The sequence below is a fragment of the Gavia stellata genome, chromosome 4, assembly GCF_030936135.1.
Source record: "Gavia stellata isolate bGavSte3 chromosome 4, bGavSte3.hap2, whole genome shotgun sequence".
NCBI lineage: Eukaryota > Metazoa > Chordata > Aves > Gaviiformes > Gaviidae > Gavia > Gavia stellata.
The window spans coordinates 84,736,912-84,763,486 of NC_082597.1; the positions used below are offsets into that span (position 1 = coordinate 84,736,912).

At 47.9% G+C, this 26,575-nt stretch overlaps 2 protein-coding genes across 2 annotated transcripts; both read left to right on the forward strand.

Moving 5' to 3' along the window:
- The first annotated feature begins 458 nt into the window (after window positions 1-458).
- On the forward strand, window positions 459-8,992 carry LOC132316956 (C-type lectin domain family 4 member D-like). Its single transcript, XM_059817077.1, has 6 exons — window positions 459-583; window positions 4,020-4,136; window positions 6,970-7,062; window positions 7,596-7,747; window positions 7,970-8,088; window positions 8,812-8,992. Exons 1-6 carry the CDS (start codon window positions 517-519, stop codon window positions 8,951-8,953), a joined length of 690 nt encoding a protein of 229 aa, XP_059673060.1. The 5' UTR covers window positions 459-516; the 3' UTR covers window positions 8,954-8,992.
- A 7,324-nt stretch (window positions 8,993-16,316) lies between these two features.
- On the forward strand, window positions 16,317-22,689 carry LOC104261607 (C-type lectin domain family 4 member E-like). Its single transcript, XM_059817275.1, has 6 exons — window positions 16,317-16,353; window positions 17,302-17,397; window positions 18,453-18,545; window positions 21,734-21,885; window positions 22,102-22,232; window positions 22,530-22,689. The coding sequence occupies exons 1-6, from the start codon at window positions 16,317-16,319 to the stop codon at window positions 22,687-22,689; spliced, it is 669 nt and encodes a 222-aa protein (XP_059673258.1).
- Window positions 22,690-26,575: the final 3,886 nt, after the last annotated feature.

A 26,575-nucleotide genomic window follows, 5' to 3' on the forward strand; every position in this document is an offset into this window, starting at 1 on the left:
TTGTATTGGGCTGTGCTACAGGTTAAACTGGGCTAAGACCTATGATAAGCTGCAAACCTAAGAGCAATGGCAGAATTGCTCACAGACAAAGAAAGGCATGAAGATAAAGGAAGGAGAGAGAGTAAAAAAAGAAGGGTGGAAAAATTAAAAACCAAGAGATCTTAAAAAGGAAACCTATCAGCTGAGAATCTGCTATGGGGAAGGAGGAGTGCAATTTCCTTTTCAGTTGTTAGGTTCTCATTTTTCTTCTCTCTCTCAGAAGTTTCCATAGTGCTGAGGCTGATTTCCTGGGCTAAGAAACTGAAGATCTGTTGAGAGCATTTCTGAGCTCCCAGGAATTCTCAGGTTATCGCCAGTGCTTCCAGTGTTCAGCACAGGCTTTTTTGACAGACGGAAGGTGAATGAGGAGATGGGAAAGGCTCAGTAACTTCTTGGTGTCTCCTTCTGGAACCAGGGACCAAAAAAGCCCACCTTAGCAAAACTAAGGATAGGGATCAGTGATCACGCTGTGATTAAATGGCATCAGAAATCACCTACGCTGAAGTGAAGTTCCCGAATGCATCACCAGCTGCAGCGGCTGAAGGTAAGGAATGGGTGGGTTATTCAGGGGAAGGGGACCTGGAGGGAGAGGGGCTGAGGAACAGGGAGTGGAGACTTTTCCTTCTGTGACTCTGGTTCCTACCTGGTCTTGACAAATTGGTGAGAAAAAGGAGTTGTCTACCACTACATTGGCAGGAGACTGGAGGAGTTTTGAAGTAAGAGGGTCAAGGAATGTTTACAAGAGGAGAGGTGGGAATCTTTAGGTGGTTGGAGTTGCAACATGAGCAAAGATGACTACTGGGAGCACAAATGGCAGGTTTCAAGTGAACATTCAGTAAAGAACGTATTTAGGCTCCCTTAGTCCCCTGGTTGCAACACCAGCAGTGGTGAACGGTAGAAGGTCCAGGATGAATGCTTAGCCCTGGTATGATGCAGGCAGTAGCTGCCTCTCTATATGTGATCTGGTCTTGGATGAGAGAGTCAGTTTTGGACAAATACTGAGTACCAACAATAGAGACTACGGTTTATTACAAACAACCTGATCTGTCACAAAGGTGGAGGGGCTCCCAGGGCAGCAAATGGCAGCAAATAAGCCCAAGCCCTGGCTGCTACTGCTCTTGCCTCCGAGAGAGTGAGGCTACAGATTCCTGCTTACGGAGAGAGCCGGAGTATAGAACCAACATCCCTCCTTACAGTAGAGCAGTCAATTGCCCTCTGTAGCTTCATGAGAGGTGGCACTGGCTGCAGAAACTTATAGCCCCATTGTCCTTGGTTGATTGAGAAATGGTCCTTGGAGAAGAGAGACCCAAAAGTTAAAAGGAATAATGGGCTTGAACAAAACACCCTAAAATACACAGAGGGAGAATTATCTAAGAGCTGGAGGAAGATCCAATTCTGTGATTGATGTCTACCACTCCTGAAAAATAATTAGCACACCAAACAAACCAATTTTTATTGCTATTAAAAATCACAGTTGGAAAATGGTGCCTTTACTAGGCTTTGTGCAAATTTAAGACATGTTCTGACCAGTGTGTATTCTGTAGTTATTATGCCACAAGTAGGAACACATAGAGATGTTTCATGTATGGCTCATTCCTTCCACCCTTAGATACAGGACCCTACACAACAGAAGGTTCCAGAGGGGTGAAAGTATGTGCGCGTAAATAAATTAATAAATAAATAAATTATTATTGCTGCTAAGGATATTAACTTGCCTATTTACTGCTTTACCTCAGTTTTACAATCCCAAACAGTGCAGGCATCAGCTCCAGGTTATTCCTTGCCTGCTCTGAGCCATGAGTCATGGAAATAAAGAATGTACATACTCCTGACTGACTTGAAAACTCACTGTTTTCAATGCACCAAGATTAGCTGGTTCTGGTTACAGCTAACACTTCCATCATGGTGAGGCAGGGGTGGTGGAAGTTCCCTGTTGTGTTCCCAGTGACCTATTCCAAAGACACCTGATCCAGCCGTGTTTGCTTGAGCTGCTGATGGCAGGCTTATACTGTAGGCTTGGCTGTGTGCTCAGGGTCTGTCTTTGAGTGCGCCTGTCCAAGTGATCACACATTTAGCTTATACTTTGAGTTCAGAGAAATGTCCAGTAGTACCATTGCACACAGTGCTAATGGCTCTCACAGCCTCATGGTATGCTCATAGGACGAGCGTTATGATTGAAAATTATTAAAAGATTGAGGGAGTCTTGCTGCTCTGTTGTCCTTCTGAGTGGTTACTCTGGTCACGCAGACTCCATGTTCGTAATGGCCAAGCTCACCTGGGTTTTCCCATTCTGTAGCCTCTTCTAGTTGGGCTCTAGAGATAACAAAATTGTCAGTCATTGGAAGATAGAGAGGAGAAGGCAGCAGCTAATCAAACAACATATAATCTGTGGCAGAGACTACAGGGGTGGGTTTCACACCACAGTGCAGTTAGGGTTCCGGCATTTCCAACCAGGATCTCCCAGGTAGAAACATAGGCATCTGTGCTGCACAGCACTTGTTGCAAGTACCTAGGAGATGTTGGATTTACATGCTGCATAACCAGCATATGCTCATCAGGTCTGTTGTGTTGTGATCATGTTGGACATGTTGCAAGCATGCAGACTGACTGTAGGAAGCATTTTGTGGGGAGATTAGCCCACTGAGTATGCACAAAATCTACTGCACTTCAGTTGCGTTGGTGAGGTGCATGCGTACTGGCAGCGCTCTCTGTGTCACCTGGGTCAATCTGTGGACATGCAGCACATCAAAAAATCATTTGGACTGGTCAGATCTGTTGTCTGAAATAGGTGTCCGGACTCCAGATCATGATCCAGGTCCTTGTTTTCACTACAGACAAAAGCTCTGGCTAGAAAACCAGGATTTGGCCAGGGAAATGTCTAGGAATGTTTTCTCTTCTCACAATGAAAGATGATGCTTTTTGCCCTGATGTAACAGCCTCCCCCAAGCTTTTGGGAAGTAGTCAGAGGGCTTCCCCAAACTGCAAGTCTCTGGAAGTCTCGCTCACTAGGCATGGCTGGCAGGCACACGTGGCTGGCTGGCAGACTTGGGAGTTCCAGGCTGAACAATGAATGAGGTCTCTCTAAAGCTTATAGTTAATATCAGTCTCTCTCAAAACTTCTTTTCTCCTGTCCTGCAGTGAGTGCTGCTGTCTCTTTACCCTCCTGTTTGCCCTGGCTATGTACCTGCCACAACCTCGAACAGTCTCCTAACAAGCGTTTGCTTCTCCTTCCCTGCGACCCGTTCTCCTGCCTGCTCCCAAACCTCCTCAGTACTGGCAGTATCCCTCTAGACAAAATTCAGGCCCTGGCAAGTCTGAATCTGAGTGGGACACTTTACTCAGGCTGCTGGACACAGCCCTCTGTTCTCCTCAGGCATCCAGCCTAGTTTTACTACAGCAAATCTCTGAACCCTGGCTTGGAAAGCAGAGATGGAAGGGAAAAAAAATAAATTCTCTTCCAGTGATTCTGTGCCATCATCGCTTTGCACATTTTTTGTTTCCTGCCCTCATTCAGGTTACACCAACCTTCTTCTACACAGAAAGTCCAAAAAGCTAAGAAGAACTGAAGCAGGCATAAAAAGTTTTCTGGGGAGAAGTCAACATGAAATCTTCATGTGAATGTCTCAATTATCAGATTATACAATTCTCTGGGCTCAATCTAGAAAGACATGGTTTCAGTCCAGATCTTGAGGCCTTGTGAAGGCCTTACCCCCAAACACCAGCCATTAGCATTCCTAGCTCACCAACGGGGCTGGGGCTGTGAACAGAGTCACTGAACCCGACCTTGTCCAGAAAACACAGAGGTCCCCTGCTCTGTCCCAGCCTGCCCCTCTTCCAAGTTGTGTAGCTTCCACATCAGAAATGAAACTGCATTTTTTTTTTTGAGCAGCTCTCCCTTGAGTTGAACGCCCTTGGTGTGCGGGCTGACTGAAGCACTGTTGACTGTGGTGTTGTGTTTGGTGTGTTCCTTCGCTTTTTAGTACCTCCCAAGACGAAGAAGCAGGAGCACCATCCCCAGAAATATCCGCCTTGGCTCCCGTGGCTGATCTCACTGCTGCTCCTCTTGGTGTGCATTGCCCTCATTATTGCTTTCCTTGGTGAGTATCTGCAGGCTGCTTACAGAAGAGAGGTCTGGGGGAAATGCTGGGAGAAAAGCAGAGAAATCAGAGCTCAGAGGGGAACATCTTCCAACCAGGACGGAGCTTTTACTCAGGAACTGTTTTGTCATGAGAAAGGATGCAAGTGCCAACATTTGGGCTCAGAAAACCTGAATGTTGAATATTTGAAAGGTATGTTTAGGAGCAAGATCTTTCCTGGTTACTTAAACATTCGGGATTTAAGGGTACGGTTGCGACACGACACAAACTTCTCTCTTGCAGGCCAGCCAAACCAGAGGTTTTGGCCAACTGGTATGTGGGTGCTAGGACTACCACAGCATTATGCCAGATGGCTCTGTTGTACACATCCTCTTTTTTACAGTGACGGAAAGAGTTAGGTGGGAAGGGACTTCTGGAGGTCTCTAGTCTAATGCTCTACTTGAAGCCTGGCCATCTTCAGAATTTCAGGGTTGCTTGGGCTTTCTGTAAGGTCTCAGGCTTTTCTGCTCTGAGTTTGTACATGTCTGCATACCTCCCCCAAATCTTCCATTGTTTACCCTGAGGCCTTTTCAGGGTTCCCAGATTGTATATCCCCACCTTGCACGGCCTCTTTGGAACTGTGGAACAATTTTCTACCTGCATATCACATGAAAAGAATTTAATTATATTCAGCAGAGGGGAATAAGCCTGGAGATGGCAGCACAAGTGTCAATACAGGCAGCTGGACCTGCACTTGAGCTCTCTAAGGTGCTTTTTCTGTGTCCTAATGGAAAAAACAGCTTTTCACAGTTGGTCCTGGCATCTCCAGGATTAACTGCACAGTGCAAACTCTCTCACAGTGAGAGTTTTAGCGTTAACAGCATTCTACTAGAATAATTTATTAAAAGTGATTCTTGCACATGCCGTTTGTGGAGATTGTGATCACTGTTTCATTCTCATTTTCTGCTAAGGATCATTCATGACATGTTTGCACAACTTGTCAATAAAGACGATGGATTCTGGAAGAAAGCATGTTGTCAGGCTAAATTGCTGCCCTTCCTTTTGCTGTCATTAGTTCCCAAGTCCCAGAATTTTGTATTGCTTTGTTCCCAAATGTATAACTTCACAATACTCTGTTAAATGGTTGGGGAGGATTAGGGTAGGCTATTAGAGTCTAATACTCTAATGTCTGGCCAGGTTCTTTTAGATATTCCACACATGGAAGGTTTAATCTTTAATGGCAAATTTACTTATCCAACTTAATTGATGTTACATAGGATTTTGATTTAGAAGCGTGATACAGCAATGCATTTAACTAAAACCACAAGTACAAATTGCACTTAGCAGAGGGTAGCAATTGCAATGCACAGTTGAATCACAATACAAATGTGATTCTCATTACCAGTCTCTGCAATATGCTCAACATCAGGACACTGGGTCTCCCCAGTGACCAAGAAGGAATATGTGGGTTAAAGCCAGCTCAGGCCCATTGCTTTCTTCAGGCATGTTTTTGTTAGTCATTCAGTTTTTTACACTATTTTGGGCTGAGCCACGTATACACTCGCCCCATGCTGGTCTGGCTAACTTAGGAAGACATTGCCCACTTTTTCATCTTCAGAGGGATGAACAGTTACACAGCTGGTCCATTCACTCAGCTGATACCACTGGTTGATTCACTCAACTGAACTAGAACAAAGGCCCTTTGTGTTGAGATAAGGTCACCTTTCTTTGCAACAGGTGTGGTCAGCCACGCAGCGCCCTTGCCCAGCTCCTCTGAGCCTTCTTCCATTATAGGAATTCACCCATCAGGCACAGAGGCCACTACGATCACTCTGCCCTCCTCACTAGTAACAGTATTTCTAAATGAAATGGTTGATAAAAAGAGGCATCTCTATCACTTAGCACACCCTGATCAGCTTCCAATCAATATCCCTGAGGGTTTGAGTTAGCGACAACTCTACAGTCTTTGAGGTTGTGGACGTGGCCTGCTGACAGCTGTCACCAACACTGCGTTATTCCCCGTGAACTGGCTGGTAAGTCCTAGGAGCTCACCTTCCACCCCGGATTCAGCAGCTCTAGCTGTATGTGATTACTTTCACCTGGACTGTCTTTGCTGCTGCTGAAATAGGCCCATCTGATGCGTTACTCATCCAAACTACTGTTGATGTCTGTCTTGGGAAGAGAGAAACTGTGCGACTGAAGTGCTTCTTTTAATTCACTGATTGTAAAGAGATTTGGAGAGGCAGCTTGGCTGTAGCTATCTACATGGTAAATGCCTGTGGTTGGGTGGAATCGATCCCACGCTGTCCGGCATGTCCTCAGTGCAGTGTCCTCCCAGTGGTCCTTCTGCTCTCTGATGTGGAAGATTGTCTCTTTCTGCCTGGGAAGGCAGCCACGCCACTTCTTCGGGCTAGTTTTCTCAGAGCCGTGGACCAGGGATCCACTAGCCCCACACCTTCAGCTCCACAGCCCCCGAGGGGGCCCGACGTCAGCTGCCCGGTGCTGGGACGGACTCTGTCGACGGACCGCAGGCTGCCTATGGCCACCAGGCACTGCTCGGGTGGGTCGCAGGCTTCGCCAGCTTTGTTGGCCAGTCCCCCTGGCTAGGTCTTGTCGGTCAGTGGGCAGAGGAGTCCTTGCGGGCAGCTGTGGGGTGCTGGGAGCAGCAATGCCTGTTCCCTTTGCCCAGAGGCCGGCAGCTACCGCTTGTGAAATGGGAAGAGGCAGCCCGAGGAGAGGCGATGCTGAGGCAGTGCTTGGTGGGGAAATGGGGAAACAGGAGTGAAGCCCAGAGATGGTGTGTGAGGAGCCGGGAGGAAGGGGTAATCCTGCCGCCTTCCCTCTCCCTTTCCAGTCGTGCCCCTCTCCCCCAGCGATGAGGAGCCCACAGCCCTGCAGCAGAAATTCACGGAGTGGCAGTGCGACTCGGCGGTGCCGCAAGGCAAAGGTCAGTAGTGCTGTGGGGTGCAGGAGGTCTTTGGGAGAGGGACAATGAATGCTGGGGTCTGCTCTGACAGCAAGCCTCCGCGGGAGCCGAGTCTGGAGGGGGCACTCCAGAGGAGAGAGGTGGGGGAAAAGGATTTCCTGCTGACAGCTTAGGCGGAGGAGAGGGCCGTGTTAATGGTGTCCTGGAGGGCAGGGTGGCTGTTAAAACTGCAAAATAAAAGGGACAGCATGAGGCGGCACAGGGAAGGTTAACAGTGGAGCAATAATAAGAGTGCAGCTGCAGTCAGGGAAAGACACAACACTCCCTGTTCCCTGGGCCTAGAGGGACCTGAGATGATGTTACAAGGATTGCCAGGGATTTGTGTGCTTTGGGTCATGCCCCAAAGCAATTGGAAGAAATACCTGTACCAGCCTTGATTTTTCAAGCCCTTTCTGTCAGGAAAAGTGCTCTAAGGAGAACATGGAGAAGAGGGATCCTGCAGTCACCATCTCTCTTCTTATTAGTGTTCATCTCTGCGATATCTCCCCGCACAGGGCGAGGCTGGACGTGCTGCCCAAAGGGCTGGAAACGCTTTCAAAAAAGTTGCTACTACCTGTCGGATGATAGGATGCGCTGGGCTGAGAGTGAGCAGAACTGCACTGGGATGGGCTCCCACCTGGTGGTGATCAACACCGAAGCAGAGCAGGTAGGTGCAGGGCTGAGAGAGGGACACAGCAGCCCGAGAGGCAGTGCCAGGCCCTGGAGGGGGCTCAGCCCCTCCTTGTCCCTGCAGGGGAGGGGGGGTGTCCTTTCTGCATCCCTTCCGCACCCGCTCCCCTCTGCCAGCAGCCCCACCCCACAGGGACGCCTGCCCCCTCCCTCTGCTCCCTCCTGCACTCATGGACATTGCACTCTCCCTGCTTTCCAGGCTTTCCTCACTAAAGAGCTACTAGATGCATTAGGAAGAAATTACTACATCGGTCTGAGAGCACGGCAGGTGGGCCAGTGGCAGTGGGTGGACCAGACTCCATTTAATGCGACGGCAGCGTGAGTATCTCCGATGGAGAGTATTTGGTGCAGCTCCTGGTAGTCCAAGAGAGTAGGTGAGGGTGTCTGTTGGTGCATGAGAGCGAGGTGAGACAACTCCCCGTGAGAGGACAATGATGGAGCAGGCGAGGGCTGTGTCGGACACCAGGTTCACGCGGCCCCATCCGTGCCGGTTAAGTGGTTGTTAGTTAAGTACCTGTGTCGTGGCCAACAATGCTGTAGGCACAGAAAAAGCTGTGTCTGGCCAGCAGGAAGAACCCTGCAGAGATGACCAGCCTTGCCTGACCTCCGTACTGCCCCCACCACGCACATGCGCATGTATACGCACGGGCATGGCCAGCGCTGTGATGCTGTGGGAGAGATGGGGCACAGGGCGCAGTGACCAGGGCTGTCCTCGCTGCGCCTTCTTCTGGAGGACAAACTTGCCCTGGGGGCAGACACGTGCCTCTGCTGGGTGGGACGAGCACGGGGTGAGCGGGGTGAGCAGCTCCCCCCACCAGCACCGAGCAGGGCCCTGTTGTGGTGGCTGTGGGAAGAAGGCAGGTTTCCACATGAGACTGGTGCCAGTGGGATAGCAGAGCGGGAGGAAGGGTACTGCTTCTGTCCATGAATCAGCATCTGGAATTTTTCTGTCTCCCCTCCAAGCCTTGCGTCCTGCTGTGGCCTGTTCCAGCAGTGCTCTACGGGGTACGCTGGGGAGTAACATGTCTGTCTCTACCTCAGGTTCTGGCGGAAAGGGGAACCAAGTAATGTGGTTGCTGAGCCGTGCGTTGCAATCCATACCAGTTCAGAAATAGACAACTGGAATGATAGCCGATGCGAGAGCCATTATCGAATTTGTGAAGCTGCAGCAGTAACTGTGTGATGGAGCGACCCTCATCTTGAGAAAAACCGAGGGATGAGCAGTGAGCTGGGAACAGCCTAGGGGTGTGTTGGGAGGGATGGGGGCCCTGGATCCTGCATCTTCAGTCTGCTGGGTAGGACCATGTGAGAGGAAGTGATATTACCCTGCGTCCAGCATCCCCAGTGCACGTATCAGCTCAGGGAACACATGAAGGCTCAGGGTCATCAAATCAAGTCCTGGGCTCTTGTGTCCTCTTCCCTCTGAGTGGGTCCAATAGCTGCTGGTTTGGGTTCTCCAGAAAGAAGATGCAGGAATTGAAGACAAATGCTCAGAGCTGCAATTTCCTTTGTCTCCTTGAGCAGAGGTGTCTGTTTTTTCTTGGGGCACACAGAGAATGTCCTCTTCTTGCATTGGTTTTGCTGAACAAATACTGATTTCCTGTACAAGACAAAATACAAGATTAGACCAATGAAAAAGGCTCTGTGCTCTGCATGTGTGTGTCTGTCTTTCTCTCTGTCTCTTTCCCTCTCTAAGCTGCACGTGTTTTGTATAAGCGGGATCAAAACATGTTGCTGTGCCAGGATAGAGCCTTATGCAACTACTGCAGCAGAAGTTGCATCCACCCAGGGAGAGTAAACCCCTCAGAGACAAGCTGGCTACACAGTCCCGTTGCACCCAGCCAACACTCCGGAGGGGACTGGGCACAGGAAACCAGCTCTAGGGATGTTATGAGTATTTGTTTCCATTGCTGAAAGTCTTGCCCGGGAGAGTAACAGGAGCTTGTGCCAGGAGTCTGACCTGCACATGGTTGACTAAGTATGAGGAGAATCCCCTCTGTGTGTCCCAAAGAGAGGGGAGAATTTCTACTAGAGACAAGGTGACCAGGAGATTTGCCTTCCTACACTAATCAATGGGTGAACATGAATGGCAGTGGCTGGTGGCAGGAGCTGCTGAATCCTGTAGCCCAGCAGAGGCAAGGCTACTGCAGGTCCATGTCCCCAGCTCCAGATGGTAGTGAGACTGAGCGTGTATGTACATAAACAGATACAGATACATAAAGAAGAAAAAGTATAGGTACACATAAGCAGCCACACAGGTCAACACAGACAGAAAGTACTGACGTAAAGACAAATGCGTGTTGTCATCCACCGGAAGGCAGAAGGACACAAGAGCTGGCACAATATTCCATATAAATGAGAGACATTGTCTCCAAATTTCTGAAGCTGTAGCATCAACTGTCTGAAGGAGGAAACCTCATCCTGAGTAAAATTGAGAGACCAGAAGTGAGCTGACAAGAACACAGAGGATTTTTTGGAATGGGTGTGAATGCTGGAGCCTGCATCTTCATTCTGCAGGGTGGGGATATGTGAGCCGAAGTGATATGTTCAGGCAGTTGGTGAGCACCAACCTTCTCTTCTCCAGGCTGAACTGTTATAACTCTCTCAGCCTCTCCTCATAGGAAAAATGCTCCAAAAAATGTTCCATTTCCCTTTTCAAGACATAGGAAACTTCCCCCAATTACTGCAGCCTGTCAAAGACACTGGCTTTGCAATGAGATTGGCCTGTTCCTGTAGCTTAGTTGGACACATGGTTAGTGGTATGGTCAGCAGTGTGAGTAAAAACCTGCAGAGAACAATCCAGCATTATCCTCATAACTTTGGTGACTCTCCAGACAACAGGCCATATTCCCTCTCTGTCCTCATTCACTCTGTGGCCTGCTATCATTACTCAATGCAAGGCTGGATGTGCTGCACGATGGGCTGGAGATGCTTTCAAAAGTGCTGCTACTACAAGTTGGCTGAACAGATGTCCTGGAATGAAAGCAAGGACACCAGAACAGGGTTGGTGCCCCACATGGTAGTGACTGATACAGAAGAAATCAGGTAAGCGGCACTCTTCCCATGGGAGTCTTCCAAGGAGATCCTCAAATAGTCCAGTGTCTGCTCTCCTGAAGTCTCTGGTTGTGATCCTGGGTTTTGTCCGGCTCCCTCCTCACAAGATCCTGAACTCCAACATCTCATAGTCAACACAGCCAACCCTGCCCCCAGCTTTTACATCCCAAAACAGTTCTTTCTCATTTGTAAGTGTGGGATCCAGCAGAGCACATTGTCGCAAATGAGTGGTTTAGGCCCCTTAAAGAATCACCGTCAAGGATATTGACAAAAGCTATTTTGATAGAAGTTTATAAAAATGCGACTTAAGAGAATTTGATGGCAAGGTTCACTCTATTACTTACTAAAACATACAGAGGAAAATCAAATTAGGATTGAATCAGAATGGTTTATACAGAGAGACCAGAGAAAGAAAAGGGTAAAGAGGACCCTCCCGTTGAGTCACGCGGTTCAGAGAAGACCAGCTGGGTCTGCTCCTAGTCCCAGACTTGGAGAACGGTTTATGTCTAGTGGAAGAAATATAAAGAGTAGGGAAAATCCTCCCGTTGACTCATGAGGTTCAGAATGGACCCCCTTGCATTCTAAACTTCTCAGAGAGAGGTTTAGGTGCGGCTGAATCCAGACTTAGTCTCAGACTTGGTCAAAGGTTTATGTCTAAAGGAAAGGAAGGGTACAAGGGACAAAGATACCCTCCTGTTGAGTCGCGAGGTTCAGAATAGACCCCCTTGCTTTCTAAACTCCTTCTCAGAGAGGAGTCTAGGTGAGGCTAGGTCTAATCCTAGTCTCAGACTTGGTCAGTGGTTTATATCTAAGGAATTATATGTATTTTAGCAGCAATCTAAAGTTTATTCACAGTTTAAGGTCAGTCACAAAATCTTAGCAGCACTTAATCATGGATTAGTTTAACATTTGTAAAGTGAGTTGATAGAATTGACTATAATCATAACAGTGGTTTGATTACAGATGTGGAATGATAGTATTATACTTGTTATTGAGTACATAAACTGATTCACACATGCACACGTAAATTGATTCACACATACACACAGGCACAAAGATATATATATAAAAATATATATAGAGAGAGATATATAGAGAAAAATGTATAAGGTATACCTGTTAAAAAATCCCCTCAAGTTCCGTGAAATATTCACTTCAAATGTTTCAGCATTTCTCAATGGGCGACGGTTCAGCCTCCAGGAGGAGAGGGTTTCAGCCCAGGTCCCATCGCCAGCTTTTGGCGGCGGTCCTCCAAATTTCACAAACTGGAGAGTGTGTGAGACTCTGAGAGGTGTCCCACTCAGAGGGAGATGCTGGTCACAGCCCGCTGTGGTCCAGGAGAGCTCAAAGGGTCTCACTTGGGACTGCTGTTTATAGGTTCGTAAGATGATTGGCTTTAGTTGCCAGAAAGTTACCAGAAAGTTACTGGAATTCCAGTAACACTGGTGCCGTTCCACTCGGGCTACGGTCCGGGTAAGGGATGTTCCAAGGCTGTCGGGGGATGACTGATTATTCCCGCTCTCGTTATCCACCTTGAGCTGGGTAACAGGAATGCCTGATACAGTCAGTGCTACTCCCCACCTTAGCCATGCAAGTGTTCCTGGTATGGTCAAGGGATGCTTAACCGCCCAATTCATTGCGCAAAGGCCGAGGCCCAGCTGGAATTCCTGACAGCGGCCCAGGAAAAAAAGCCGGGGGGAGGAAGGAATGCACCACCACACACATCTCCTCATCAGGTCCTCCATAACCTGTGTCAGAAAGTTATCATCAGGGCACTCCAGAAACCTCCTGGGCTGCTTGTACTTTGCTGCTCAAAACAAAGCATGGAAACTGCTGCACAAACTACTAAGCCCGCCGGCTGCCGCCGTTAGCTGCACTTTCATACATACTGCTGGGGCTCAGGACCGTGGAGCTGGTCTTCAGTCCTTGAAAGTGCAACGCAAACAGGCACACTGGGAAGAACTTCCTGTGGGATTAAGTCTCTCTTCCCATATTGTCATGGCTGGTAGCACTTCCTCTGTGTTTTCTGCCTTTCACTTTGTCAGTATTCCCTTCTAGACGTCTTGCCTTTATTTGACTGTCGCAGATAAGGCTTTCCCTTCAAATCATTCTGAATACAAGAAAACTGGAAAGCAGGACTCCCCAGGGGATTCAAGGTGATGGTGAAACTGCCATCAACCCCTGAGAATGAGTTAACTAGATCCAACAAGTTCATTTCTGAACGTGAGCACACTTGCTGTTCTTTGTTGGTGCTTGAACCCTCTCATGCAGTCTCCAACCTGCTTCAGGTGGCTCGTTGCTTCTAAAACCAGGCACCATCAGTGCTCCTGACATGTGGTTCACTGTGTTTCCACCTCTTAAATAGGCACTGCAACAATTTCTTGTGCGGTATAATTTTGCAGAAAAGCTGATGAAGTTTTATCTTCCAGCTTCTGGCTTTCAGCTTCTCAGATCCTGAGTACCTCTGAGGAAAGTTGCATTCTTTGTCGTCTTCTGCAACCTTGAGTCCTGCAAGACACCTGTAACTGCAATATTTTCCTTAGTTCATATCCCATTGATCTTGTCTGTATCCATGCCATCCCTGTTGGCTCTTGTCTATACTGCAAGGGTCTGTGAAAGTTGGTTCAAGGTTCTCCAGTACCTCTTCTAGGAGAGCACTTCTTATAACCATGTCTTCAGTGGTTCAGGGGCAGGAGTCCCTGGCAATTCTGCACTGCCTGGTGCCACCCTGTTGTCCCAGCACACTGATCTGACACATATATTTGTGAAGCGAAATAACCAAGGGTCACTCGTGATGCTCTTCATGACTGGAGCAGGTAGAAAACAGCTGACAATCTTTACCTACAGAACTGTGGACATACAGGAAGACTGAGCTCATTGATACATGCTCTCCCCAAGCATGCTGCTGGTGTTTATGGAAAGAGAACTAAGTTCCTGCCATTTTGGAAATATAAGGTATTTGCAATGGTTCCAGAGCCTTCCACTGAGGTGGTAACCTCTCCCATCACTGGTTCCAGCTGCCTGGCACCAGGACTACTAGGGAGTTTCTGTGCAGGCCAGTGAGGAGTTTGGCTACCGTCACCACTTTGAGACTCTTTATCCCGGAGTTGGACAGAGATGTTAGTCACCTGAATGTTGTGAGGTCAGCTTGGTTTGTGATGCTGAAAAGAAAGTCGTTTGCTGTCTCTTTGCTTTAGACCCTGTGCACATACCAAAGTGCTTTCACCTGAGAGTGCTTGCACAGACCTTCCTCTTGGTCAAATAGCCTGGAGAGCAACAACTGATAAAACAGGAATGTGAACGTAAACAGCTGTGTGAGTTGAATACCTGAAACTATCTGAGAGGGCATTCGCCCCAAACCCACTATTATTAAAGAAGAACATGACTATATCAACTGGCTTAACAGTAACCAGAGAATCAGCGAAAGGCTTTTGAGACAGAGAAGAATCAGTCTGAAAAAAAAGTTTAGAATAAGCAAGAACATTTTTAACAGAGAGAAGAGAGAGAAGTGGGAAGGAAGTGGCAGTCAAAATCTGGTTTGACATTTGCCCTGCAACTTCTCAACCTCTGTCTGTAACAGAGCATCCTCCCTGTTGGATGCCGTGGGTAGCCTGCCTTCCTGGCAGTAAGGGGTGCAACATGTCCAGACCCACAACTTCAGTGTGCATATGTGACCTGGTGCTTTCTCACTGGCCTGTGGGTTAGCAGACTGTAGAAAGCGGCGTGGATACACGAGCCCTACCTCTCCAGCAGGACATGCATGAGAATAGGGGAACCCCTGCTCCCAGAAAAGGGGATGTGTTTTTGCAGCCTGCACTTCCTGTGGCATGGGTGGGAGACGGGAGGTTGCACAAGTAGTCATGTGAATGTGTGTGTACGTGGAGGTTAGAGCTTATGGGGATTAGTTACATCAAGACGCTTAGAAATTTGTAGGTGTTTATTAATATTTTGTGTCTGGTATTGTGCTTTATCTGTTGGATTGCTGACACTGATCCTGAATATACAGGTCATGGTTTGTCAGTTAATTGCATGTCATGAATAAATCGTTAAACCACTTAGATCCATCCTGATTAGATTTAAACCACATGAACTGAGCACATTTTCCTTCGGAAAGTTTTGCACCCTCTGCATCCTCCATACTGATCAGCCGAAGTCAGCTCCCTGCCCGAATGTACAAAAGCAAGTATATTTTAGAGCAATAACAAATACAATGCATTCTCATTTTTGGGCATCTGTGGTGCAATTCAATTCTGTTCTCCAGCATGACGGCTGAGAACTTTTTAAAATGTCACTTGAGATCTCTCACTGCGCTGTGAATCTAGTAGCTGGTGCCTTCTAGTAGCTCATACCTTCTACGACAATACCAGCAAGTGCATGTATGGACCATCTTTCCAATGCAACAGAGCTGTTGGATGGTTCGACCCTGCCTGCAGCATGTTGTGCATGAAAAAACATACTCAGAGGATATTTTCTACATACAATTGTAATCAGTTTTGTGCCCTGCTCTTTTGAGACTTCAACTGATATGTTTGTGCTATTGCATTAGCTATCCTATTCCTTCCTCAAAGCATCCATGCATATCTCTTCACAGGCAGAAACTAGCTAATGCAACATGGAAGAGCAAAGGCTGCGTACCCACCTCAGTCCATTCAGAGTACAATGAGATCCAATACGGATTCTTTATCCTTAGGGGTATCCTTATGGACACTTCATCCTGCTGGGTTTTGAATCAAGTTGCCTTGAGCAGTGCTAGAACCACCACGTATGGCTGTGCCTTTTGCAGTCATGACCAAGTAAAACTTCATGATCTGTAATGCACAGGGATTCTGGCACCGTCTAGTGATCCCCTCTGACCTCCAGCTCCATAATGACAGGCCATATGCAATCCCTCCACTCAAAGCTCCATCCTCTTTTCATGAGCAATTAGTTAAAAACAGTGTTGGCAAGGTCTTTGTTGTGCTCTGGGTCACCGGGCTCAAGCTTCACATAGGGACTTGCTCAGACTGAGTCACAGATATGCTTTTCTGGTATGTTTTGACTCCCTTTTTCTGGACATTGTGAGTGGGTTTAGCTCTTTGCTAGCAAATACCAACAGTGTAGGCATTTTCACACACATACTCACCAGGGAAGAACAAACACCAAAGAGGTAAGGCCACTAATATGTCCTGTGAAACTGCTTGAATATGTGGAAAAGGAGGTTGGTTGAGCTGGACTGATACTACTCTTAATCTGTTTTCATTTGCCTCTGTGTTGCAATGAGCATCTGGTGAAATGTCCTGGCAGAGAAATTATGAAAATTCCCCCATCTGCAAGTGCTGTGGGGAACACCCAAGATACGTCTTTTTCTGCACACTGAATTAGAGACTGTGAAGACACCTCACGGGTGTGGGAGATGCCCTAGTGCAGTCTTCTGTGCAGGAGGAAGGCTGTATTTGTGGCCAGGTTGGTAACGTGGACTCTTGGTGGAGAAGAGTGATGCTGTGGTAGAGATAATGAATCGCCAAGAAAGAGTCAGTCCTGGAACTGCAGGTAATCACAAAGCTTTCCTTTCTGTCCTTCTCTAGAAGGAGGAGGAGGTGGGGGAAAATACAGAGCTGGGATAGGTAATGGGCATAGTACAGTGGCTGGCCTCATATCAGGAGAAGGGGCCTAGGACAAGAGCAAACCAACAGATGAGGGAATTGGGGAGTGCCTGGGCTGGGAGAATAACCTTTTTGCCAGAGCCAGGGAGAATGAAAGCCTAGGCAGACTATGGTCTGCCATCCACTTCAGTGGTTTTTCTGTAAACGATGGGACTGAAGAGTGCTATCCTACTATCATTATCCAGGTAAAACTATCTGCATCAAGCTAAGCACAAGTCACTGCTCCCATCTCTGGTGTCTCTAAGGAGAACCAAGCAAGGGCTCTCCCAAGAGCTTCAAAGTGCTCATTCTCCCTGTGGAAAAAATCACCTCTTCTGTGTGTCCTCCTCTGCAAACACTGAGCTGGACAGTCACTCCTCTGAGTGACTATACGCTATTGCATAAAAGGGCTTGGGGGATAGAGCCAAAATAAAGGTGGCTGAGAGAAAGAAGCTCTAATGAGAGGTGAAGAGGAGGGAGGTACGGGAAGAGCATTCAGTGAATGACAGGGGTAACGGAGGGCAACAAGGAAGATGTGTTGAGGAGAAAGGAGGTTTGACAGGACAAAGAAAAGAGGAGTGCAGTTTGGGAAGAGTACAGGCAGGGCTTGTGACAAAAAGTGAAATAAAAGAGCAGCTTCAGGGCAGTCCCTGTGTTGCCCTACTCTGTCGGTCTGACCCACTGCTAATGACAGGCAGCAGGTCCTGGTTACAGCAGAACCTGGTTACAGCACCTGTGGGGCTCCCCAGTCCTTGGAACAAGGGTACCAGCAGGTCGTTGGGGTACGGAGCCACCCAGGTTATCCTGCCCCCATTTCTGGGCTGGGGGATTCCTACTCTTGCCTTGTGTTTTTCAGCCCCAGCAGAAGAGAGAAGCTGCTCCTGGCTGAACACTTGGATCTTCCTTGTTTCTGTCCTTGCCATCAAAACTGCCTTTGTAACCGTCTGCCTTGGTGGGTTCCAGGATCTCTTAATCCCCCTGGGATGAAGGGAGCAGTTGACTGCCTTTTGCCAGATGGAAAAATAATATCCTAGTCTCTCTGCCAGCAGGCAAATGACCTTCACCAAAACAGCCTGTTCTGATGCCCCTCTCCCGCCTCTGCCCTCTTAGTCAGGGAGTAGGTCCCTTCCACAGTTAAGGTTCATTCCCTGGCAGGGCCTTCCTTCCCACTGCTCCACTCACTATCCCACCTGCCTGAATAAAGCCAGTCCTGGATGAAACCAGCCAATTGCTCCCCTCCCACCAAGAGCTGAGAAGTCTCTTTAGTGTCAGAGGACATCTGAGTAGGTTCCCGAAGGCTGGCTGTTGGATGTTGGTTCTCCTAACCTGGTCTCAGAGCTCTCCGTGACAATGTTGCAGCCAAGGACACAGTGTGATCTCCTTGGAAATACTGGTACCAGGCTGCCCATATTTTAGCAGGGTGGGGGTGAATCTATCAAAATGCTCCAGTCGCATCCCACCCACACTGCCTGGACTGACCAAAAGGGAAATCCTTTCCTTGTACTGTCCGGGAGTATCATATTGCTCTGTGATGCCTCTTCTGTGCTTCTTCTTAACTCCATTGGGTAAGGCCTCAACAGTTCTACCCTTTCTTGATAAGGGTAAAAGTGGTCCTCTAAAGCTGCAATGCCCGGGACGATTAAGAGGGAATGTATATTAATATTCCACCTTTATTAAGCTTATCCCATGACTTCTTTGGCCCTTTCTTGACCCCATCCTCAAAGGACGTCTAAACTGGTTTTGTTGGCTGGGAAAATGAGTCTCTCAGGCAGCAGAGGTGAGAGGAGCTCATCCTATTAATGCCTGTTCAAAGGAGGGAGTGACCAGTAGCGGGGGAAACAGCCTGCTGTTTCTCATCTCCTTGTTCAATACAGATGTCAGAGCTTGTTAAGGTAACAGAGTCTCTGTGGGGGCTCTAAGCCAGAAGGTGGAGGATAGGACAGGTTGCTGATGAATGAGGAGGAAAGGATGACAGTAGCACTTTCCTTCTCTTTCCTCTCTTCCCAGTTGTTTTCCTTCACGGAAGCCATAGCCAGCACAAGACTCTGCTCCAGAACGCTACAGAGTGGCACTGCATCCCCAACGTATCTGCAAACAAAAGTGAGTGACGCTAAAAGCCTCATACGCAACACTAAGAACCTCACCAAAATTTGCTCTGGTGTCAGTCAGCCTTTGAGGTTGGGAATGTGTCAGCCAGAGCTGGATTGTTTTAAGGAAGGAAGCTGGAGAATTGTGGAAAGAAGATGCTGTATTGCACAATTTTACTTAGGATGCTATGAAAACATGTTCTGGGCCAGTGGAAGAGGGTGGGTTGGTCCAGACCTACCTTTGACCGCCCTTCCTGCTCTTCCCCTCTCATTGGCCCTCACACAACCCCTCAACTGCTAGTCCAGTTCACTAATCTAGCTGAAAGTGACTCATCCTTTTCACAGAATCACAGAATCACTAAGGTTGGAAAAGACCTGTAAGATCAAGTCCAACCATTAACCCAACCCCACCATGCCCACTAAACCATGTCCCGCAGTGCCACGTCCACACGTTCCTTGAACACCTCCAGGGATGGTGACTCCACCACCTCCCTGGGCAGCCTGGTCCAATGCTTCACCGCTCTCTCCATAAAGACATTTTTCCTAATGTCCAGTCTGAACCTCCCCTGGTGCAACTTGAGGCCGTTTCCTCTTGTCCTGTCACTCATCACTTGGGAGCAAAGACCAACACCCACCTCACCACAGCCCCTTTTTAGGTAGTTGTAGAGAGCGATGAGGTCTCCCCTCAGCCTCCTCTTCTCCAGACTGAACAACCCCAGCTCCCTCAGCTGCTCCTCAGAAGACTTGTGCTCCAGACCAGCTCCGTCGCCCTTCTCTGGACACGCTCCAGCACCTCAATGTCCTTCTTGTAGTGAGGGGCCCAAAACTGAACACAGCATTCGAGGTGCGGCCTCACCACTGCCGAGTACAGGGGCACGATCACCTCCCTACTCCTGCTGCCCACACTGTTTCTGATACAGCCCCTTTTCTAAGGGCTGGTTCAGCCCAGCTCCTCTCCCTGTGCTGGCTCACTGCCTGTTCAGACAAGCATCATGGTCATTGTGAAGGACAGAGGTAGTAGTGGTAGGAGGATGTTGTTATGCAGTTTAGAGTAGCTGGAGAGCTGGGCTGCAATCACACGTGAAGTGATGGCAATGACAAGTGCCAGAATTCCTGCGGTACAAATTCCCAAACTCAGTTCAGAGATCTGTTCTCACTTGTGCACTGCATTCAGAAACAGTTTGCAGTTTGCACAGGGGCTAACCCCTACACGTTGAGTACATCTGAGCTAGCTCTTCAGACTCCCGTTACAGTCCATGATAAAAAGGTGTTTGCAGGTATAAAATAAGTATGGTCCACCTATTCCTATGGTGGACGTCTATGGAAGGCCAGACAAGCTGTGTTCTACACATGCTCAATTTGCTGTTCCCTGCAAAAAACCCTGCCTATCTCCATGAGGCACAAGCATGTCCATCGAACAGCAGACAGACTCTCCCAACCCACACACTTCAGAATTCAGAAGAAATTGTCCAGCATTGCTTAGTCATGTGGGAAAACTTAAGCCTTCATTGTGGAATTAGGAACGGATAGAAATGTTTTGCAGAGTACATGATGGCTACAGGCCATCCTCCAGCAGTTCAGTGAAAGATCAGGGTGGGCAGCACAGAGACAGAGAGCTCCAAGTCCCTTAGACTGCTTGAACTTGATTTTGCGTATTTTCTGATGCTCTATAGTGCCACAGTCTCTCTTTCTACAAAGGTACATAATGGAGCACCTTGAGTGGATCTAATACATAAGAGCATAGGTAGGTTAACAAAAGTTTTGCTAGCTGTTCCACTCACTGGACTCTACTCCCTCCATTTGGTGCCAAGAATGGGATACGTGAGATTCTGTGCTGTGAAGACAAGTCTTGAAGGGCACGGGGTTATCTGGCTCAACTTTGTAGTAAGAGTTTTGGGCCCCTCACTACATGAAGGACATTGAGGTGCTGGAGCGTGTCCAGAGAAGGGCAACGGAGCTGGTGAGGGGTCTGGAGCACAAGTCCTGTGAGGAGCAGCTGAGGGAGCTGGGGTTGTTCAGTCTGGAGAAGAAGAGGCTGAGGGGAGACCTCATCGTTCTCTACAACTACCTGAAAGGGGGCTGTGGTGAGGTGGGTGTTGGTCTCTTCTCCCAAGTGATGAGTGACAGGACAAGAGGAAATGGCCTCAAGTTGCACCAGGGGAGGTTCAGGCTGGATATTAGGAAAAATGTCTTTACAGAGAGAGTGGTGAAGCACTGGAACAGGCTGCCCAGGGAGGTGGTGGAGTCACCATCCCTGGAGGTGTTCAAGGAACGTGTGGACGTGGCACTGTGGGACATGGTTTAATGGGCATGGTGGTGTTGGTTGATGGTTGGACTTGATGATCTTACAGGTCTTTTCCAACCTTAGTGATTCTGTGATTCTGAGATTCTGTGAAGAATATGATGTGCTTGCTTGCTGTGAGTGGGCTGGCTCATTGGCTTGACCAGGGCATTGTCACTGCATGCGACCCCCTGAAGAGCTGCTGACTGGGAAACCCAAGGCGAGAGTTCATCTGAGGTCTGAGATTCAGAGCAAGTGTCTAAGGTAGCACACACAAGGGTGGATTTGTTGACTTTACTCAATGAACTTTTCAGCCTGATATTCTATACAGATGTATATTCAGAGTATAATATACACAGCTCATAGATATAGATAAATAGCCTCAAGGCGTGTAGCCTCATGCTTTGAGATAATATATCTGTGGTTTTTTAGTCCTTCATGTGACTTTCTGGCTATAAGGCAGATCTCTAGGAAAACCTGGCTGGTGTAAGGAGCTGCCTGTGGTGGTAACAAGGCTGTCAGAGAAGTGTACTGTACATGTCTGTCAGTCTGCATGAGTTGAGAGAGCTGGACAACACTTCTCTGATGGCAGTGTTCCCAGAGGAGCACTGGCCAACTACTTCCCATCTCGCTTCCTCAGGAATGGTAAAGCAGCAACTCTGTTTCTCACCAAACAGGGGTTGCATGGACATGGCAGAACAGATAGAGAAAGGGAAAGCCACTTCAGGCAGGGGCCTTGTGACAGGAGCCTGTCAGGCTGTTGACAGCTTTACTTGTGGAGCATGGAAGAGAGCATTTACCTCCATCCAGATTAAAAGTGTGGTTCAAACCCCTCCCCTAATACTGGAACCCTACACTGAGCTCACTAAGATGAAGGACAGCACATCTTGTTCAAAAGCAGGATATTTTTTCCCCCACAGAGGAGGGCTGGACGTGCTGCCCAAAGGGCTGGAAACGCTTTCAAAAAAGCTGCTACTACCTGTCGGATGATAGGATGCCCTGGGATAAGAGTGAGCAGAACTGCACTGGGATGGGCTCCCACCTGGTGGTGATCAACACCGAAGCAGAGCAGGTACGTGCAGGGCTGAGAGAGGGACACAGCAGCCCGAGAGGCAGTGCCAGGCCCTGGAGGGGGCTCAGCCCCTCCTTGTCCCTGCAGGGGAGGGGGGGTGTCCTTTCTGCATCCCTTCCGCACCCGCTCCCCTCCGCCACCAGCCCCACCCCACAGGGACTCCTGCCCCCTCCCTCTGCTCCCTCCTGCACCTCATGGGGATTGTGCTTTTTCCAGGAGTTCCTCTTCAACTTGGCGAAAGGAGTATTTACTAACGCTTATGAAACAAAATACTACATAGGCTTAACTGCTTACAAAAATGGGCAATGGCAGTGGGTGGATCAGACTCCATACAGGAAGGCAGACACGTGAGTATCCGGGGGGGAGTGAGGAAGGTCCTGTGGTTCACACCCCTCAGTCCAAACGACCGATACACTGTGAAAGGCAGGTATGTGCCAGAGAGGGGTCTCTGTCCCTAACTGCACTATAAGTCAGAAAACTTGACTAGTTTTCTAGTCAAAAACATGACTAGTTTTTGCCTTGCCAGAGCTTCTGATCTCTGTTACAGTAATCTTCCCCTTTCTCTTCTACAAGCGTTTGAGGTGACTTCGCTCCCACCATCATGCATGCCAGTGCATTCCCAGTAGAGGAACTTTCTTTTACAGGTTCTGGAAACCCGGGGAACCCAATTTAGTCTTTGCAGAAAAATGTGCTGCAATTCACATCAAGGGAAACGCAGACTCCAGCACTTACAGTAACTGGAATAACATCCTTTGCTTCACAAGTTGCTATAGAATTTGTGAACTGGCAGTCAAATTTGTCTGAGGAAGGAAACCCCACTTTGAATGAAGGACCTGAAGGAATATCCTTGAGAAAGGGCAGCTCATGAAAGAGCTGATGAAAAGCTGGTCTGAATCCACACAAATGCTTTATCTTGCAATGTAGGCTGAGTAAGTCTGCCACAGAATCCCAGCTGTAAAGGACCTCGGTTCCCCGCCTGTACCTCTGCATCTCTTTTCAAGCCGAAGACCAGTCCTGGGTGAAATCGCTCAGGCTGATGTCAAGGACCTACTGTGCCCCTTTTCACTCTCCTCCTTCATAGGTGGGTGCCCTGATCCTCCAGTACTTTCCTTGACTCCTTGTCCAGTTGATATCTCAATGATGTGGAAAAGGCTCTCTCTCTGTTTCATGAAAGCATACTGGTCCTACAAATCACTCGAGCAGAATTTGAAAGAAGACCATTCAGTGAAGTGTGCTTGGCCCACCCTGAAGGGAACAATTATTCATGGCTTATCTTTAATGTTTCCTTCTTCCTTCAGCATATTCTGTGTTGATAAGTTAAAAAAAAGTTATCATTAAATGTTAATTCTGCTCTTTGCATGAGGCTGTCTTCTGAGTGACAAGTCCCAGCCCCTCGCCAACCCAGCCTCTCTGCATGGCGGATTTAACTTTTCAGTGTGTTTGGTACCCGCAGGTGAGAATATTACTGTGAGCATGCTGGACTGGCCAGGAACAGGAACAAGCTAGTGTTCACCTGCAGAGCATCTCCAGACATGAGAAAGTCTATGAACCCTTTTGGAGAATCATGTGTGAGGCAAACAACAGAGCAGGCTGTGTAGTAGTCAATGCCAACAATTATTTGCCCAGGATGTAGCAGAAGGGAGATGGATTTTGGAGATCCTGCTGAGACATGTGGCAGGGTTAAGCATGGCAATGAAGGGGAGAGAAAGCAATCGAATATCACATGAAGGAGAAAAGCCAGGGTCTCCCCAGGAGGGACTTCTAATGTGAGAAAAGGGTAGAAGACCCCTGTCAGAGGCATCACTGCAAATCAGACACACAGAAGTCTTGAACAAGTGCTCTGCTTCCCCCAAATTCCCCAAACCTCTGTCTGTATATTCCTCCCCTTTCATCAATGATATCCATATCCCTGAAGAGCTGGAAGCTTCCAGTTTGGGACTAAAAATACACCCTGAAAATTCAATTCTGGGTGATTTTTTAAATCTGAGCACAATTTTGTGTCATTTCCACATAAAGCAATGCATTTGCCAGGTTTCTGTTTCAGCCATTGGACCAAAAGCTTGGCTATTGCAAGGTCTTGGTCTCCTATTTTCTAGAGTCGCCAGAATCTTTTCACAATAGAGAAAACTTTGTTGTGCTGTCCAACAAGACAGCAAAAAAAGCATTGCAATGGACTTCTCTTTTGAGTTTCCCCCAACTCAGTTCTGGAAACCACAGCAGCAGTGTTTTGAGGAAGAAAACGGGGCAGATAATATGCACAGAGAGTGAGCAATGTTTTACAGGAGGTTTTAAGAGGCAGCTGCGGTTCTGGCTGGAGGTGATATGGGACAGAGCAAAACTTGCACCAGAAGACTGGTTTGCAGGAAAATGTAAATTGCTAGAAACAGTCTCCATGCCCCAAATTTGGAATGCAAAGTTTTTCTTGAGATGTCCTGACAAAAGAGGGATCTCAGGAGATGATACTGGGTTTGCCTGCAGAAGTGCCGAAGGGAAGTTCCTGATCACATCTCCCTGCAAACACACACACACATATACATGCATGCGCAAGTACAAACCCATTCTTTTATATTAGCTGTACAATGCAGCAAATGAAGGTAGACGGAAAAATTGGTGCCTGTCCCTGCTTTGTGCAGCCACTGTTGAAGGGTAAGTGGTACAACTCTGAGCAAGAGTTTCAGCCGTGTCTCTGAGTAAAGCCAAGGCCCTTGACTAGTCCACCCTAACAGCAGCACTCCGGGTTTAGGTAGGGATGGACTCTGTACACAGTAGGTGTTTGCACAGATGCAAAATGCAATTTATTGCAAAAGCCTTCCTCTTAACATATTCCTCTTTACATATTCCTCTTTGATACAGATTTATCTGAAAGAGGTAAAACTTTCTCCAGCATATGAGAAACAGGCATTATGCCTCAAGTCTGTCTTGGATCAGGAGGCAGCAGATGTTATAGCAAGAGGCAGAGGTAAAGACATACAGTCAGGTATAGCACTTTTAGAAAGGTTCAGAAGGACAATCCCTGCATATTGAACTAGGAAGTTGGGTGGAAAGGGCAAAAAGTTTAACAGATTAGCATACTTCATGATGGCATCTGTAGTCCTTGTTATCAGGTGGGCATCCTGGCCACATCCCAGGATGTCAGAACAAGACCTGGATGCCCACCACTCCTTGGCACATTAACTTTGGGAAAGGAACTCAGGTCTGAGGATAGGGAAGGCGCCACTGTGACACTCAACCAAAAACTTTATTCTGCAGTGATTTGCTTTGATGGTACATGGGATTTAACTATTTTGTCTTTTCTCCAGTCTACTCCTATAGCTCTTAGAGGCCTGGGTAGGTCCCCACAGAATCAGTTACTGGCTATACCCTTAGCAGAAGTCAGACTGCAGTTCCTGCCCCAAAGAGCTCGCGGTCTAAATGCAACAGAAAAAGTAAAGATGATGAAAAATAACAGACAATGGAACTGAAACTGCTATTTCTGAGCTGTAAGTTAGAGAGCGGCATAAGGGAACCACTCTCCTGCGAAAGGGCCTGCGTTAGGTAGGCTGAGCTTCCTACTGAACTGGAGTTGCAGCACCAGGAATCATGATTCGTACCATGCTGCAGCATGCTACTGAAAGTAACCATCACTCTGATAACTCACCCTCCTGAGCCACTGACACCTTCTGAGCAAGGCAGAGATCAGGGAGCAGGATCTCCACACAGTGGTGGGCAGCCGTGCCCAGCAGCAGGTCTGTCTCTTTTGACCCCCTTTGTGTTAGTCTGGTTTTGTTGTGTGAAAGAGTTCTGACTGTGCATCCGTGAGCAGAGCATCCCTGCTGTGTCCCTTTCTTGGTAGCTTGAATTGAGTAGTGAGTTGATTTGGAACCTTCTGTTGGCTGTAAAATCCTCCTTGTACAGTAGATGTGTGAGGTCATGTGTGGCAGGCTGGCCATGTTTGCTGTGCAACTTCTTAATGCCGAACTGTTGTCCAGTTAAAGTCAGGATTGGATAAGCTAATATGGATATTATCACGACAGCAGCCTGGCCACACTGGCCGGGAGTTGCTGGGGATTTCTGCTGCATGGGATGTTTGCGTACATTCCTTACCTTGAAAGGTTCATCATCTGGTACGAAGTAGAAGGACTAGACTAGTAAAAGCTTTAAGTCCCAGTGTTTGCATTGCAACCAAAGAAGTCAGTGGAGGAGAGAGCCAAGGGTCAGTATACTGCTGATGCACTTGCAACTTCTTGCAGGAGCATTGTTATAACTCTGGTTGTGACACTGGTTTAGGAATTTCCCATTTCCACCCTGGCATCTCATTCCCACCTCTGTTCTGTGGTTAGCTGCCCCATCCCTGATGCTGATACAAGTGTCTACTGTGCTGTGTTGGGTTGTGCTGGATAAACAAACAAACAAAAAATAATCTGCGTCCAAGACCACTGCTCTTTTTTCTTTCTTTTTCTTTTTTTTTTTAATGGAGAAGAAAAATAAACCACATTCTTCACGCAAATCACTTTCATGAAACACTAAAATCAGTATCACCACCACACAATGAACTGGTGGGAGAGGGAGCAACCAGTTGGTGAGAATAATGGGAAGAAGTTTCCTCTCTTAAGCACTCTCTGCTCGAGCAGGAAATTATCCTGTAGCATTGCTGCTGATCTGCTGAAAGGAGCACAGACAGGGCTAAAAAGGCCTGGCCACGGTTTTGCAG

Bases quoted from the DNA above. Each gene is read 5' to 3' on its own strand.
- LOC104261607 (XM_059817275.1), top strand. From the start codon at position 16,317: ATGAATCGCCAAGAAAGAGTCAGTCCTGGAACTGCAG. The intron at 16,354-17,301 runs GTAATCACAAAG...TGTGTTTTTCAG, and splicing joins AGTCAGTCCTGGAACTGCAG to CCCCAGCAGAAGAGAGAAGC. The intron at 21,886-22,101 runs GTACGTGCAGGG...TGCTTTTTCCAG, and splicing joins TCAACACCGAAGCAGAGCAG to GAGTTCCTCTTCAACTTGGC.
- LOC132316956 (XM_059817077.1), top strand. From the start codon at position 517: ATGGCATCAGAAATCACCTACGCTGAAGTGAAGTTCCCGAATGCATCA. The intron at 4,137-6,969 runs GTGAGTATCTGC...CTCCCTTTCCAG, and splicing joins CCTCATTATTGCTTTCCTTG to TCGTGCCCCTCTCCCCCAGC. The intron at 7,063-7,595 runs GTCAGTAGTGCT...CTCCCCGCACAG, and splicing joins GGCGGTGCCGCAAGGCAAAG to GGCGAGGCTGGACGTGCTGC.